General features: G+C 39.9%; 1 protein-coding gene across 1 annotated transcript in view; it reads right to left on the bottom strand.

Moving 5' to 3' along the window:
* Positions 1-1,602: 1,602 nt before the first annotated feature.
* COL4A4 (collagen type IV alpha 4 chain) overlaps positions 1,603-16,585 on the bottom strand; it is a 63,388-nt gene continuing 48,405 nt past the window's right edge. The window contains exons 37-47 of the mRNA XM_051626504.1: positions 13,805-13,876; positions 12,880-13,008; positions 11,357-11,464; positions 10,364-10,519; positions 9,623-9,721; positions 9,321-9,329; positions 8,326-8,457; positions 6,173-6,289; positions 5,279-5,467; positions 3,203-3,489; positions 1,603-2,664 (exon numbers count right to left, since the gene is read on the bottom strand). Coding sequence (XP_051482464.1) covers positions 2,401-2,664; positions 3,203-3,489; positions 5,279-5,467; positions 6,173-6,289; positions 8,326-8,457; positions 9,321-9,329; positions 9,623-9,721; positions 10,364-10,519; positions 11,357-11,464; positions 12,880-13,008; positions 13,805-13,876 — 1,562 coding nt within the window. The 3' untranslated portion in view covers positions 1,603-2,400. The remainder of the gene's footprint in view (positions 2,665-3,202; positions 3,490-5,278; positions 5,468-6,172; positions 6,290-8,325; positions 8,458-9,320; positions 9,330-9,622; positions 9,722-10,363; positions 10,520-11,356; positions 11,465-12,879; positions 13,009-13,804; positions 13,877-16,585) is intronic.

Below are 16,585 nucleotides of genomic sequence, written 5' to 3' on the forward strand. Positions count from 1 at the left end.
TCTTTTTAAATCACAAGAGCAATGTGAAGTTAGATTATCAGGTCTTTTTTTGTCGATCTTCTCAGATGTTTTCAATATTTTTGTGTACTTGGTCAAGTTAGGTGAGCACAGATCCAATTCCAAAAAATCCCATTTTGTTCCATCTTATTTGTCTTCAGCTTGTTATGACAAAGCTTGTATAACAGTGTGGAAGGTTTTCTTTATTGCTTGCCCAAGTGCACTTATGCCTGAAGGCCTCACTGTAAATATTTTCAGTAAAGCAACTGCCCTTCCCGAGAGTTTCGAACCTGAAAAGAGGCTGCAGACAGTAACAGAGCAGGTGGTGAGTATGTCAGGAAAAGCTCCTGAGCCCTTAATGTGGAATTACCCAAATCCACAGGCAACAGGGACATGGCCAAAGGAAGCAGGGTATTTGTCCACTACTGACATAGCAGAAGCCAGCAGCCTGTTATGGCTTTAGCTCTGGCCTTTTTGGCAGTCCAGTTTGCATGCCTGAAGGAACAGGTAAGGTGTGGTGCTCCTCCCTCCCTGCTGCTTCCCTCTGCCAGCAGGGAGCTCCCAAGCTGCTCAGCCCCCTGGGGAGTCAGGCCGCTGGTTTTCCTGTATCCTGGCTGAAGGGAGGGAATTAGTGTCTCCTGTCCTTCTGGGGTAGGGATTAGTGCTGCTCACAAGCCTGTGTGCTGTGCCAGGTCTGAAACATTCAGCTGGGATTGCCGAAGAGTGACCTGGGAGGTGTGCCCTCTCCCAGTGGGCTGCCAGGACCAAAAGGGAATTGCTCCCTGGGACAGGTGGGGACTGGGATATGTCCCAGGGAGGCTCCTGATCCTTTCTCAGGTGATGAAAGAGTAGGAGAGTTAACTGACCAGCATGTAAGCATGGCAGATCAGTGAGGCTTGGCTGGTTTTGACAGAAGGAGTCAAAGACAAAGTCTGTATTTACACCTGAATGGACTTACTCTCTGACTATTTTATTTTCTCCTGGGTCAGACTGGAATGTCTGTCTTTCCTGCTCTTTGAATTTGTGTATCCAACTTTTAAATTGGCTGATTGGCCTGTTGTACTCATGAGGGCCTCAGAGGGAGTTTTCTTTGCATAAGGACTCTTGGATGTGGATCTCAGTTTCCTTAAATTCTTTTCCTGGGGGCACCTCTCTTAGTCAACACACAGTGAAATGAAAAGTGCTGGAAAAAAACGTTTTATTCCATTCTAGTAAAGTTTAGCTTATTTAAGTGGTAAAAGGAGCATTTGTGGCACTTCTGCACAGGATGAATTCTCCATTTGCAATCTGTGTTTTCAGTAGTTTCACCATGATTCAAATATGCATTTAATAGTCCTGGGTTTATATCTAAATGGTGGAGGTATAAATGTGCTCTGATTTTTTTCAGAGGGTGATTAGTGCTTTGGCTTATAAACATTTTAACAATCAATGCTTTAAAATATAAAAAGCCTCTCTTGAGCTAGGATTCCATAAGGACCTTGAGGGTGATGGTTCTTTTTTTGGGTGTATTTAGAAAAAAAGAGGGGGTGAAAAAAAAAAATAAATAATTAGCTTCAGGTTTGGAAAACTGTCCTAACACTTCTTATATTCAACACTCAGGTAAGTTTAACATGGTACTATTTCTTTTCAATTTATATTACAAACTGCTTTGTTTCTTCAAATACTTGGATTGGAGCTTAATCTAATTTCACTGCTCTTAGAAATTAATTATGAATATAAATATAGCTTTTTAAGATGTTATCTCTACTAATTTTATTTTCTTGTGTAATCTGCTTTTAAATGGATTTGCAACTTTTTGTTGCTTATGAAAGCCCAAGTAATAGTTCTTTTGCAGTTTGGTTCAATGCTGCAATGGTAAAAGACTTTGATCTTCATTGTTTTATTATCAGGTTTTTTAACAATTACATTTTCCCCTTCCCTCAGAAGTGGAATGTGCAAGTTTCCTTACCTTGTGAAATCCAGCTATAGGGCTTCAAGACTTTTGTATGTTTGCACATCTGTACCTATAAGGATGAATATTGATAGTATGCCACATAAATGCACATGCTTGTCTTGCTGTAACTGCCATTTCTAACAGGGAATCTGTTGTCTTGCGCAACATGTATAGTTTCCTTGGTATTCCCAACTTGATTTAACCCTCCAAGCTCATCTTGTCAGCTGGTGAACTCCAGTGGGACAGTTTCATTGCATTGTGTTGTTTACACTGGATGTTACTACCTGTAGTAGATGCGAGGACATGGGTGGATGAAGCTCAACAGATTTTTCAGTCTTACATTTCCATTCCAACAAAAATAAGTGTTGCTCACTTTCAAATATACTAAAATATTAAATACTGTTTAAACCTTAAGCATGTTTTTTCATCCTGATGCAGGTCTCTCTAGCTTTTCATTCCTGCCTGGCTTGTTAGCCATGCCTCAGGCATACCTGGCATCTACTGATTTTTTTCCTTTGTTCTTGTCCCTCTTTAAGAGTTCCTGAGAGGGGGGCTGATGCAAATTGCAGTTCAGGCATCACTGTTGTGAGCCAGAAGCTGTATTCGTTAGCAAAAAACTGACACGTTCCCCGCTGCCCCTGGCACTCAATGAATGGTGCTGATCTGAAGTCTTCCAGGCAGCTTCCAGGTGACATAAGGGACTGCCCACCACCCTGATCACCAGATCCAGTGTGCTGGAAAGAACAATGAAAGAACTTGGTAGCTGTGCATGAAAAACAGCTAAACTATATTCATCTATCTTTTTCTGATTTTTATTTGCTTTTAACTAGCTCTGTGATGAGTTAATCTCAAAAGTCTAGAGCCAGCTCACTTACTTTTCTGGTATTTATCAAACTGAAGAAAAGAGTAATCCAGGTGGATTCTAAACAATGCAAATGTAACTGAAGGACAGCACGAAAGAAGAGCTCCAATTCTGAAAAGTGTGGTTTCGTACATGAAAATCCCATTGTTTTATTAAGGACAAGCAAGCAAAATCTTTGTAATTGTAAGAGCTGTGTAATTGTTCAGCTTAAGGCTATGACTTCTGTACAGCTACTGCCAGGTCCTGCTCTTTGGAACTGACATTGGTTTAGTTTCTTTTTGTGAATTTTCCTCTTTGATGTTTGCTAGATGTTGGATAGTTTACTTTTCAGAGCTAGAAGTCCCTGAGCCTTCAGAACACACAAACTGTGTGAAAGAAACATATATATGATCACGTGTGCAGATCCTTACCATCAAAAAGGAATATCCTATCCAAAGGCTTCTCCAGTTGGCTGGGCAGGGAGGAATTGACTGATCCTGGCTATGAACTGCCACGGCTTGGGCTGGGGCCTCACACACAGCACATCTGCTGATGTAGGGCTGGATTTCCTCTTCAGAGAGTGGCACCATTGGCAGAGGAGCAGCACTGGACAACCAGTAAGACTTGTCATTCCGACTGGCATAGTAACAAACTTGGTTGATGTTACAGTAAGCAAAGGGCATGGTATTAAACATAGGAAGACAGGATCCTGCCAGACCTGAAAATAGCAACAGATTATGAAAATTACTCCATTCCAGGTAAGTTGAAAACAGTGTTCTGGCCAATGTTGCTGCAGAACTATGTATCTTACCAGGAGTTATGTAACTCACATCTTAAGTCTCCCAGGCTCTTTACCAAAAATGCTGGTTAAATTGAAAACAAGCTTTTTTAACAAGTATCTTCCTTTGGCCAATAATGTTTAATTATGTCACAATCCAGTATTTAAGCAGGATGTAGTTTGTCACCATGGGAAACAGTTGCTATAACAAATTTCTTAGCTTTGCTGATGCTGAGAAATAAATTGGACACGAGGTGGTGGCTGGTTTAAAAAATGGGCTATTTACAAACTACTTAGGAGCAGCAAGAAAATAAAAGCCACTGCTGATAAATAGAAACTTTTTGTCAAGTATGACAAGCCCTTGCTACCAGGGCACTAACCTGAGATCTCAGCAGCTGTTCTACTGCTTTCCAGAAAGGATTCACAGAGTCTCAATGTGAAATAAAAGGATTGGAGGATTTTACAGAGCCTGCAAAATTCTCCTCAGGCAGACATTGATGGGAATTTAGAAGTGACTGGAGCATTCTTCAGTGTACTTCAGAGATGAAGTTCTTCTCCCAGAACTGAATTTTGAACAGCTTCATGATGACCTATTTAGTTAATAATAATCACTGCATGTGTGTTCTGCCTTGAACTTTGTGCATGATGTATTCTTTCTGTAATGCCCCAAAAGCCAAATGCCTTCTTCAAAGGCATGTGACATTTCTATGCAGAAGCCAGTTTTGTTTATCACTGATAATATTTTGTTCCAAAAATAGTAAAGGATCTGAAGTAGTCTGAGTAAGGAAAATGCCTGCTGCAAAGAAAACTCTGCTCACAGGAAACAAGGACTTTTTTTTTCTTTAGATCTTATTTTCTTGCTGTTACAAGGCATTGTTACCAACTGGCTCTCTAGGGGAATGTCCAATAGTGAAAATATTTCAAAATAACACTGCTGTACTAAAAATCTCTCTTTATTACTCCTTTAAACACTTTTTTGCCCAAACTTCTTAGGTCCTTGATCTTTCCTCCTAAGAGAATTGTCTGCCTCTTGTATAATAAGACAACAAGAATTCAGGAAATTTCTTGTGTAAATTGCAGCCAACCAGTTTCTTAGGCTGCAAGTCAGAGACAGCTCAATTAGACAGCTAATTTTAGTCAGAACTGTAGAAGACTTAGAAATTACCCAAGACATGAAAAGGGGTGTCTTTGAGAGTAATTTGGCTCTGCCTTTTTTTAAAAAAATAGTAGCTTCTGCCTCAAAAGCACACAGTTCTGCTGTACATATGATGCATACATTGCTTCATAAAGCTTATTCATACTATCCAACTGCCACCATCTAACTTAACCAGCTCTTTTTCCCAAGCTGCCTCTACAATAAAAAGGAGTGGATCCTCCAGGGAATTATTTTGGAGTGACCAAATGAGATTCCTGATCTAGGAATATCTCTCCAGTGAGTTCAAAGACAGCCCAGAATTATTAGCCAGGATGAGTGAAATGAACAACCCGTCTCTCCAACTTCTATTCAGAATTACTTAGAGGCAGAAATACTTTTCTCATTCAATTACATACCAGCAGCAAGCTCCTTCAAATGGGTCATGTCAAACAGGGCAGTATAACCAAGTTCATTATAATAAGTAATTGATTTTAAAAAGTAATTGATGATTCTATAGTCTGCTCCATTACACTTTGTGTAGATGACACCACATTAGACCTTAACTGGAGAGCAATTATGTACTATAATACATACCAAGATCTTGATTATGAGCTTTCTCTTGTCCTTCCAGGTACAGCAGACTGTAGCCAGTCCATAATTTGGGCATTCCCTGTGGACAGAGTGGTTCTCTGTCTGACTGACTGTGAAGGACAAGTAAGAATCCACTTGCAGATCTAATATAGGGACCTGGTGGTCCTGGAATACCAGTCTGGCCAGGTGGACCTTACGCATAGGAGAAAAGGTAAAAGAAATTTACTTGTGTGAAACACATAGCTAGTGTGAACATTTAAGTGTTCAGTAAGGGGTTTCTGACTGAGTATAATACAACTTTGCAGGTTGACATGGGTAATAGAGGGACCAGTAGACTCATGTTATCTTTCTTATGGGAGAGAAATAAACTAGATTGTCACAGTGTGCTTGACAGTTGGCTTTTCTATTGTGCCCCTGTCCTGTGCAGTATGGATTAAGAAAGGAACTGAGGTGGGAAATGATTTCCCAGACTCAGAACTTAATTTGAATCCATGCAGTAACAGTCAATGCCCTTTCTTCACATACGTATTAAACCATTAATTTATTAAAAAGCAGTCACAGTTAAAATACAATTTTAATTACTCACAGACAATTGCACCATTATCCCTGACTCAGAAATGCATACCTATTGATATATGGCATTAAAGCATGTGTGGTTAATTGCCTTTCTGGTTAATAATGGATGCTGAGATAAATTTTCTTCCAATAGGTGGTCTTATGTGTTGTGAAATCATTCACAAATGTCACTATCAGTGCTTGAACTGAGAGAGGCAAAAGAAGTTTCATCTGTCTCAGGTTAGAGGTAGATGTAGCCATGTGTGAAGTGGGCAGCAGAGAGAAAACTTAGGCCATGCATCACCTCACATCTCTCTCCAAAAAGCCATGTTCCATTCTTACCTTGTGGCCCAGTGAATCCTTGCTCTCCCATATTCCCCTGGTCGCCTGGTGGTCCAGGTGCTCCAGGTAAGCCATCTTGACCTGGCAGGCCATATGACCCTTCTTCACCTTTTCTTCCTAGGTAAACCAAAAGTGTGCACTTTTTCTTCATATGGCTGCCTTTAAAGGTTACACGTTGTCCAAACATACGCAGCCTGTGTAGAGCCAGTCAGCACAACTGACACCACCAAGAAATGCTCCAGGACAGAGGTGCAGAACTGCCTTATGCTGAGACTTCTCTTAACAAATTCTTGTCTTTCTGCCCACAGTGGTAGCTCAGAGGCATGACTTTAGTAACAGCAACTGCTGGTAAGGTTTTATGTCCTCTCTACAGAACTGATATGATTTACAGTTGAAATCAAACCACTAACAAACATGATTATGACAAGCCTCTTGCAGAATTCCCATCAGTATCTGTACCATGTCATGAGTTATAGCTTATCCTGTATCAGGCCCTCATCTTTCAGGAACCAATTCAGCAGTCTTTAAATGTGTACTGAACTTCCTGTGAATTAATGTAGGTATTAGAGGATTTATAGTGAGGATTTTAGGCTCCCACTGGCCTTATCTTTTCCTGTTCTCATATGTATGTGCATTTTTCTATATTAGCAGATGATGTCAGTAGAAGAGGTCTCATGTACACAGCACAGATAGTGATTACCCTGTTCACTGGAAACTCTAAACATACCCTGAGTTGAATGAAGTTACCCTTGCCAGGTGTTACTGCCCTCAGCAGTTTCTTCTCTTTTAGTAATAAACAGTTTTCAGATTGTTTCTCTAGTACCACAGTTGCTTCTCATTAATGGTGTGTTTTATTCCTGGCACATTTTGCTACTTAACCTGCAGACTGAGTAATTCAAGGTTGTCTCACAACATTCACATTTCCCCTGTGCTACTTTTTACTAGATTCATTAAGAAAATCTAAACCAGTCAAAGCCATTTAACAGCTTTTCAATGCTGGCTGCATAGTATTTTGCCAAAGCTCAAGTACACCAGTTTTAGTAATATGCATCACTTTTGCCAGTAAAACCTTCAGTTTGTCCTCCAAGCCAGGAAAAAAATTGGATTCTGCTATCTTAATGAAAGGTGAAACATTACTAAGTGCTTCTTTCATAAAACCAGTGCAAGTGTGTATCCCAGTATTGCCTGGTTTTACAGAAACTGCTTTAATGCTGCATATAATAGGAACACTGTAATTCAACCCCAGAAACACCTTTTAGTTGGCAAATCAGTTAAGATATGTAAGACTGGATCATTCACTGAAAATTGCCTTGTGTTCACTTTCATGGAGGGAGTGACTACTGCAGGGCATCTCCTGGGAGAAAACCAGATTGTTTTTTTCTCTGGAGACACTGGATCTCCAGCCCAGCCACCACAACCAAATCTGGTTTCCCAAGTAAGAATGATCTAAAACTACATAAGCTGAAGGCATCACATTTAGACACAACCTAAACTGAAGCTACTGCACAGACATGCTACACTGTATTTCTCTGGAGATGGCCATTCTGTTGGAATCATCAATACCAGCATGATCTTGTTTTCTGTTTATCTGTCAGAATGTTTCAGTCTTTCATAATTTCTTTTTAAGATATCTTTGGCCAGGTTTATTCTGTGATAACTTTTTCATGTTCTAATAGGTAGACAAAAAAGGCTGTTGTAGCCACCTCTCTGATTTCAGTGTCCTTTTAGGACTCTGCTTAGTAGAGCCTTGTGATTCATTATTGCTGACTTTTAAAGCATGTGTATTTTTAACATCATCCAAACATAACCTGTCTAAACTGTAGGAGAGGTTTGAGGCCTTTGCTGTTTCATTTGTTGGTAAAAAGGAGAAGTACTGTTTGAAGAATTCTTTTCTCAAAAGTGCATGATGTTTTTGCCCTCCCTGGCCCAGGAAGAGGAAATGCAATGCAGGCAAGCTCATCTAGCCTGGTTCAGCTACATTGATCCATCAGCCTTGGTACTAACCAGCCCACTACATGGCTCTGGAGGCAATTAATAAATGTTTAAGGGGAAGAGACAGGGTAAAATAGACAAGTAACATTGATACTGATTCTTTTAAATTTGTTCTCTAAATGGCTAAAATGCACATCCAAGCTTTCAAAACACAAGCTTACCTTGAGGTCCAGGGTGGCCTATAGGCCCTGGTAATCCTACAGAGCCATCATGTCCTCTTTGCCCTGCTTCCCCAGGGGGCCCTGGGATTACAGGGCAGGAATCATCTATTTTTCCTGGTTCACCAGGGTCACCTACAGTGTGTAATAGGAAACTAAATTAGAAGATTGGTTAGTAGCTCCCATGTGAAAAATCAACATGACTGTTTGCTGGTTTGGGTATTCAAGTGTATACTTTAAGTATTTTAAAATCTTGATTTATTGAATCTCACTGCTTTATATTTTACTCTTAAGTCTTTTAGAACAACATTTAATAGCATGGGGTGAGCATGTGTTAGCAAGTGCATGCTAGCTGATGTGTTTCAAATGCTGTACAGTTTGTCTTCATGAGCCTCAAACTGATTCGAGTTCAAGCCTAAAGTCTGCCCAACAAACACCTTAGCAGATGTGAAGATTTACAGTACTTTTACAACCACAGAACAGGTGAAATATCAATAAGCAGGCCAAAGCAGCTAACCCACAATAGCAATTTAAGATAATTATTAAAATAAAAATTGAGAATGGCCATATTTTGTGTATCAAAAATTACTGGGACCTATTGGCTATTTGCATTTTGGAACAAAATCAGAGTCAGATCGATTTAGTTAGATTTAAGATTTCAGCATTTGTACTAATCCAGTGTTGGGATCCAAGCTTTTGTGAAGTTTTTGGCTAGAAAGTGTCCTGTGTAACAACCAAAAAGAAAGTGGTAATTTGAAACAAAAGTATTTTACAGGTCTAATTTGTATCACAGCATGAGGCATCTCAATATAGCATTATCATGATATTGGTTTGCTTGGAGGTTCTAACTATTCATGTGAAAAATCTACCAGAACTATGCTGTAGTAGCAGTATCTATTCTAGCAGGCAATCCAAGAACATATTCCAATAAGAGTGGATTGCATCTATGCAAAGGAAGCCCACATGAAAAGAAAAATCATCAATAGTCATGAACTTACCTATGAAACCTGAAGGTTTTTAAAAATGAGAAGGAGGTTGTGGCCGTTGTGGTGCAGGTGGAAGCGAGTTTCAGGCATGTAAATTAAAGCATGAAATGAGAACTGAAATCACTTAAATGAGATGACAGTAGAAACAAATACATATAAGAAATTTTTACACAACTCAAATGAAAAATCAGGTTTTTTCTGAGATTGTTTAAATTATTAAATTAAATTATTAAATTAAACTTTAGTAAGATTATTTGTGCATAGAAAGATCATGGTTACAGTTGAGTGACAATGAGCAACAGGTTCATAAGTACCTGTGGGGCCTCTGGGACCAGGTTTTCCTTGAAAACCTTGGTCTCCTGGTTGTCCTATAGCACCAGGTGGACCCTGTGGGCCATGGATTCCCATAGGACCTAGAAAGAAAGCAGTTGTGCTGTTACATGTAGTTCTAGTTTAAGAAGGTCAACACATAAATAAGATGAAGTCTTGGCTGCTTGAGTAACAAAAGATGTGTGGGACAGCTCAGCTCCCAGAAAGAAATGCGCATTTCCCTCATCTCTCCTTGGTCTTGAACCAAATTAGAAGTCATTACTTTTTTTGAAGTGGTTGGTGTAGGTAGGACTTCTCTACAGTGTGTGGGAAAAGCAAAGTATGCAGATTCCTGTTTTCATGCTAAAGAAGCTGTTAAAAGCCCAGATGGGGTAGATGTGAGACTGCATTAGTTCAAACACAACTGCATCTTCCATAGTTTCTCAAGACCCCTGCAGAGATGTCAAGGTTTGTTTTATCTGGCAGTCTGAAAAGTTTTACTGTCTGATTCTCACGTTGACAGGGGAGTTTTCCAACAAGTTGTTGTAAGCAGTACATGAGGATGTAGCTCTATTCTGACCCTCTACCCCAGCCCTATCTTGTCTCTAGGTAGCAAGGCAGAGCTATGAAATGTCCAGCCTGTCCTCTTCTGTCTGACTCAGTCTCCATGTCTCCCCTGAGTACAAGGCTCAGTTGCACAGGGCTGGTTAAATGCACATGCTACTTAAAACCATCTCAGATCGTACCCTTTGGGCCCACTCTTCCTTGGTTCCCTGGAGGTCCTCTGGCTCCTTGTTGCCCTCGCTGCCCAGGGTTACCTGGTGCCCCTTGAATACCGGGATCACCTGGATCTCCTCGTACAAAGAAGGTCTCTCCAGGAGGACCGGGATTCCCAGGGTGACCTATGGTAAAAGAACTTTATTCTTAACACATGCACAAAGCATAAACCTCTAAAAATAGCTGTGTTCAATTAGCTCTTGAGCGTTTGGGTTTTTTCCCTGGGATGTAGAACAGCCCTTCCATGTCTTTGGAAATATTAGTGTTAGATGTTGTCCAAGGCATTGTAAGGAAGGCAGTAATAGGAGCTGTGTAGATTTCTGCATGCAAGCAAAAGGTGACAAGTTAATGTTACATGCCTTGAGATACTGTTACTCTATATTTATTACAGTGTTGCTTACCCTTTCAGCGTCCATCCCCTATTTCCCAATAGGAATTGAGTCTTCATACTGGATAAGGAAGGGTTCAGATAATACTTAAGGGGTCAGAACAACTTGAAAGAGCTCCATTTGAGGACCAGAATTTTAGAATTGACTGGATCCCTTGGCAATCCCTGCTTGTAACTGAAGCAAGCTCTACATACATGCTTACAAAAGAGTTGCCAGCTCTAGCTTTCCTATGGATTTAGACTGGAAAGCTTTCTGTGGGTTTACCAACTAGGCAGGACCTTGGATAATGTGTTTTATCCTTCTTTCTTGGAATAGAGGCCAGTAATCTTTTCTGTTTGCTTCTGTGGAAACAGATCTGTCCTAGCAGTAGAACTTTCACAGTGTTACAAAACAGGCCAGCAAAGGGTTGTGGTGATTTCTCCAGTGTTCAGTTCTGTGTATCCACTGAGGTGCTGACTGGTTTCTTGTTCCCTCTGCACTTTTATACCTTGATCCACAGACAGCAACCCAGCAACTCTTGGTAGCCTCAGGGACTCTTTACATTATCAAATTAGGTATTTTGGGTTTTAATACCTCTGATGCCATCTAAACCAGGTGGTCCTTGATCACCTGGAGGACCGGGAGAAGCACTATCAGGAGATATTCCTACAGGTCCAATGGGTCCAACAGGTCCTCTTCGACCTAAGGGATCACATTTAAAAAAATCTGATTGCTTTAGATTACAGAAATAAATTACTAACTACAAGAAGCAGAGAAGTCATGGAAGTCATGTATGCTCTCAGTTGTATACAGAACATACTGGTGACTAGGCTGATGAAGACTAAATTATTACACTATAGAAGTGTAATATTTGTTATCTTTTAAAAATGTAAATTATTTCCATAAAACCTATTTAAACTAAAGAATGCATCATCACACATTGGCATGTGGCCACAAACAGCTGCCTTCTCCTGGATTCTAACAAAGGGAGAAATGGTAAAAATGTTAAATGAGTCAGGACTATGGAATCATTCTGCCTGGGATTAAGTATTCACAGATTGTTCCTAGCAAAAGTGACTTCAGCTGTTTCCTAAAAACCTTGGTGAATAAGATGAATTTACTAGCCTTAAATATATTTTTTTTCCTAATTTGTAATTTTGGGGTTTTTTTCCCCAAAATGAAACTTTGGTGCTCTTATATGTGACAGGCAGGAAGAGTTACAGGTTATTGACCTCAATGTAACACTTTTGAATAGTGGCAGCTTGTTCGCACGTGTTGCACTCTGTTGCTTTCTGTTTTCTATAAAAAAACCGTTCTAGTTTCTTCAGTCTTGTTTTCAACCCCATCCTTCCATTTGCTCTGTAGTGAGCTCTCCCTAATTTGTCAAAGCTGGACGCAGTATGCTGCAGGAGGCCTTGCCCATACTAAGTCAAGCAGTGTTAATACATCACAAGAAAACCAAAACTTTTCCTTATGTTTAAGTAGAATTTCCTGTATGTCAGTTTGTGCCCATTGCCTCTTGTCCTGTCACTGAACACCACTATGAAGAATCTGTCTCCATGTCCTTACCCTCAGGTACTTGTACACATAGACAAAATCTCCCTGAGCCTTCTCTTCTGGAGGCTACACAATTCCCACTCCTTCAGTGGCTCCTCAAATGACAGATGCTCTGGTCTCATTACCTTCCCAGTGACCCTTCCTCAAACACTTGCTTTTTCCTATTTCTATGCAATTCCTGTATCACCAAGGCTCTTAAATAACCATACCACTCTTGTGATACAGTTCCTTCTTGCATTTACATCAGAGTTAATAGATTCAGTCTATTTCTGTGACTGCCAGCTCTCCTGCACTCTTTCTTCAGGAATTTCTTCCCAAGGAGCAAGACCACCTAGCAGTTCCCTGAGTGTGTCCAAGTCATTTCCTATTCTCATTCTTCCCTCTCCTGTAATATACCGGAGTCTCTGTATCTGCTCAGGAAACATCAGAATGCTATTGCAACAGGAACATTTTTAGGGAGGGAATCTTCTTAGTATGTCTCAATGTCCACACTAACCAGGGGAAGAGCCCTTAATTTCAACTCTGCAGGGGCCACCACTAAGAAGAAAACCCTTTCTTACCTGGGAATCCTGGGAACCCCCTTTCTCCAGGGGGGCCTGGAATACAAACACCAGGCCATCCAGGTTCACCTCTGTCTCCTTTTGGTCCAAGTTCTCCTGGGTATCCTGGGGGCCCTGTTTCACTTTGACCTTTATAGGAAAACAATTATGTACATAAAACTTTCAGTGAGTACAAATACAGATGTGCAGAATAGAAATACCAGCTGCAGATGTTCCCCTTGCAAGGGTTGCCTAGTGCTATTTTTCTAGTTCTCTCTTGGAAGCTGGATAGAGTTTTGTTGAATCTGGCCCTAATTAATCTCTTTCAAGGGAATTAATCTCTTTGCTTTACTGCTCTTCTTCAGGGCTTATTTTACATGGTGTCATTACTGTCTGTAACTTGAAATACAAACTGTTTGCATGGTCCTAAACTTAATTTTCTATCAGCATAAATTTGTGATCTCTAGCTAGATGGTGAGCACTGTTTTCTAATCCTGCTTCAAAAACACCTTTTGGAAGTTGCAAAAAGATCAGCATGAGTGAAATCCAGGTTCCTCCTAATTTCATGGCACAACTCCCATGGACTTTAAAAAGGCTGAGATTTCATAGATCTCCTTTTAATTTGTTAGTTTATCTTTTACACATAAAAAAACATGGAGACTTGGCACTACTTTGATTCATTTGCACTGAACATTTTCATTTTATAAAAAGGAACTTTTAAAGGTTCCAACACATCTATGCAAGTAATGGAAGCTTTAATGTTTTCTCCACAAATAACTGCAGGTGTGTCAGTAGGCATACTTCAAGTTCTGATTGAAACTTTAGTCTCAGCCTTAATGACACCTTCTGAGCAAAGCAAGTATCAAAATAAGGTACATCATTCCCTGTACATTCAGTCATTGAAGAGAAGATTTTTCTGTTCCACATAGTTATTTCCCCTTGTTACCTGGAGCTCCTGCAGAACCTTTTTGACCTTTTAGTCCATCCAAGCCATCCAGTCCAGGCAGTCCAGGAAGACCTGAGAGGTATTACAGACATGATTTGGTGTCACAATAGTCCTTTACAATCAGAATTAATAATTATGCCATTTTTTCTTTCTGACAACTCTCTCTGGATCAAGGTGGTATTTGTTGAATGTGATTCTTATTGGCTACTAAAGATGAGATCACCGTCACGTGAGTGCAGTGGTTTTGGAAGGGAAAATGTGAAAAATCTGAAAATAGTATTCATCAAAGCTAAGCTTCACATCAAAGCAATCAGAAAACATTTTAACCCTTCACGTATTTCCATGCTGCAGCTGGCAGCAGGAAGCTCAAGGTGGTGAATCTCATGTCTGTGGCTAAACTGCTACATGTGATTAACTGGTACAAAGGTAGCTGTGTTATCCCTGTGTGACCAGGTGACAGGGATGCAGATTCTATCTCAATTAACTGTCAAGCTGGGACTTCTTTGCAGTTTCTGTTCCAAGTGTACATGCAATTCAATCTAGGCGCACTAGAAAGCTGAAGTTGAACCTGGCTGCTTTTCCCTGGTCCTGCAGATTTCACACAAAAACTGCTTTTTTGAAACACACTATGACAAAAATTCTTTGAACAGCACCAAGTATTTGAAGACAACAAATCTAATTGAGACCTATGCTGAAATGTGATAGTACACAGCAGCTCTGCCACTAGTGTTTGCTGATGACTAGATTACAGGCTGAGTGTTCATGATAGTAAAATGTGACTTTTGCTTTATAATCTGTGCATTTTTGAAAACTGCTGAAACAAACAGTAAAAACATAGATGGCATTTTTTTAAATCCATTTTTAGAAAGTTGAACTAATCTGAGATTGCAGCAGAGGGAAACAATCTGTCTTTAGCACTTTATGGTTTCTTAAGTTGTATAGATGAACTATCAAATGTGAAGACTACACTTACTAAAGGCAGACAGCAGCCTATCACCTGGTGACAGGAACAGATTTGGCAAAACTGATGGGTCACTGGGTAACAGGTTTCCAAGAGGTTTCAGGCAGAGGAATAGACTTGGGATGGTTCTTGCTCCAGAGAGAGACAGATTAGAGTGGATGCTGGTCATCAAGGAATTGAACAATATTCGGTGCCTATTCCTGCCTCTTTTCCCCCTTTGCTGCTTATCTGCCTGATATCCTTCCCTACCAGCTTCTCTTCCTGCTGTGTAGTATTCCCAGTCTAGTTGCAGCTTTTTCCACAAATTTGAATTATCTTTGTCTGTCTCCTATTCCCTGTCTAGCTACTTCCTGGCACAGAAGATATAGGTTCTCAGTTTTGGTTCCTGTGCTTCATCCCAGCATGTCCTGCAGCACACAAGTCTGCTGTATATCCAGGGTATGTATCATGGAAGAATTTGTTACTGTACTTATGCACACAGGAATGGATATATATATTTAAAAAGCTTATAAGGTGGTCAAATTTGGCAGGGACAAATTGCTGTAGGAGCAGCAACACAAATGTCCTTCATCAGCTGCTTCACTTGCCAAATTTGAAGGTCCTAGTGCAAAGCTGGGTCATCTGAGAAAAGAAAAATTAAAAGGGCACTGAAGTTCTGATAGACACACCAAAATTAATAATCCCATAGCTTTGTTCTTGGAAACTGTTAAGTTATTTTAGTTAAAGTTTAACAAAGGAATTAAAGGAAAGGGGACGGGGGGGAAATCCAGCTTGTAGCAAACACTAGTCTGGAAAAATTTTAAATCCAGAAGATAGTTTGAAAACCTGCAATACATTGATAACATAGTCTCTATGTAATCCCCTTTATAATACAGGATACTGGTAATCGGACCTGTAATATCTTCTATGCCCTTAATTAACTGCTCTTTAACCTTTTATGACACTAAGTCTCAGTCCTACTTTCAGTAGCCTGCCTGTGCTTTGGACATGCTACCATTTTCAAATTTATGTAAGAGTTGCATGCCAATCTGGGGAATTGACCAGTGGCATTTAAAAATGATTATGAACTCCTAATGATTTTTGGGACCCAGGTCACCATTTAAAACTCGCTTGATCCTTCAGTCCAGATTGATGGCTTGGTCTGCTTGCTTTCCAGGGAATTCCTGATGCATTTGCCAACAATCCATTATAACATCAGCACTTGTAATTCTAGACTTTTGGATTGCTATAGTCCCATATTTCTAGGTACAGCTGAATTGGCTGACCTGTGTATGAACCACTGTTTCTGTATTTTACAGCCCAATTCAGCTTCTACTTGCACAAGTAACTCTGCTAATGTTCTTAATATTAATTGATTCATCAAGGTTACATACACAAGTGAGGCTTGCCAGACTAAGCTCTTAACTAGTAAAACTATTTCTGTAACAAAGAAAATGGGATTTTGCTTTGGTAGATGCCATTTAACTCTTTTAATCTAAAAGTTCTTCAGGCACAAGACATTTAATGTAAATGAGGAGCAATTAGACTAAGAAGGCTGTACACTTAGCTATGAACAGCCAGTTAACCATTTCACTTCTAATGCTAGCAACAGCATTCATTGAAAATTACAACAATTAAATGTTCTTGTGTAGATTATGCATCAGCAAGGAATCTGTCATGACAGTTTAAATTGGCACCACTTATTTACTGGAAGCAATCATAAATGGTTTTCATTTTTTGTTTAAATTTTCAGTAGTTTATAAGAAATCTAAATTTTTCCTTAGACTGAATTTGAAAAAGTGAATCTATTGTCCTCTCTAACCATTTATTATAGCCCCAAG

The sequence above is a fragment of the Apus apus genome, chromosome 8, assembly GCF_020740795.1.
Source record: "Apus apus isolate bApuApu2 chromosome 8, bApuApu2.pri.cur, whole genome shotgun sequence".
NCBI lineage: Eukaryota > Metazoa > Chordata > Aves > Apodiformes > Apodidae > Apus > Apus apus.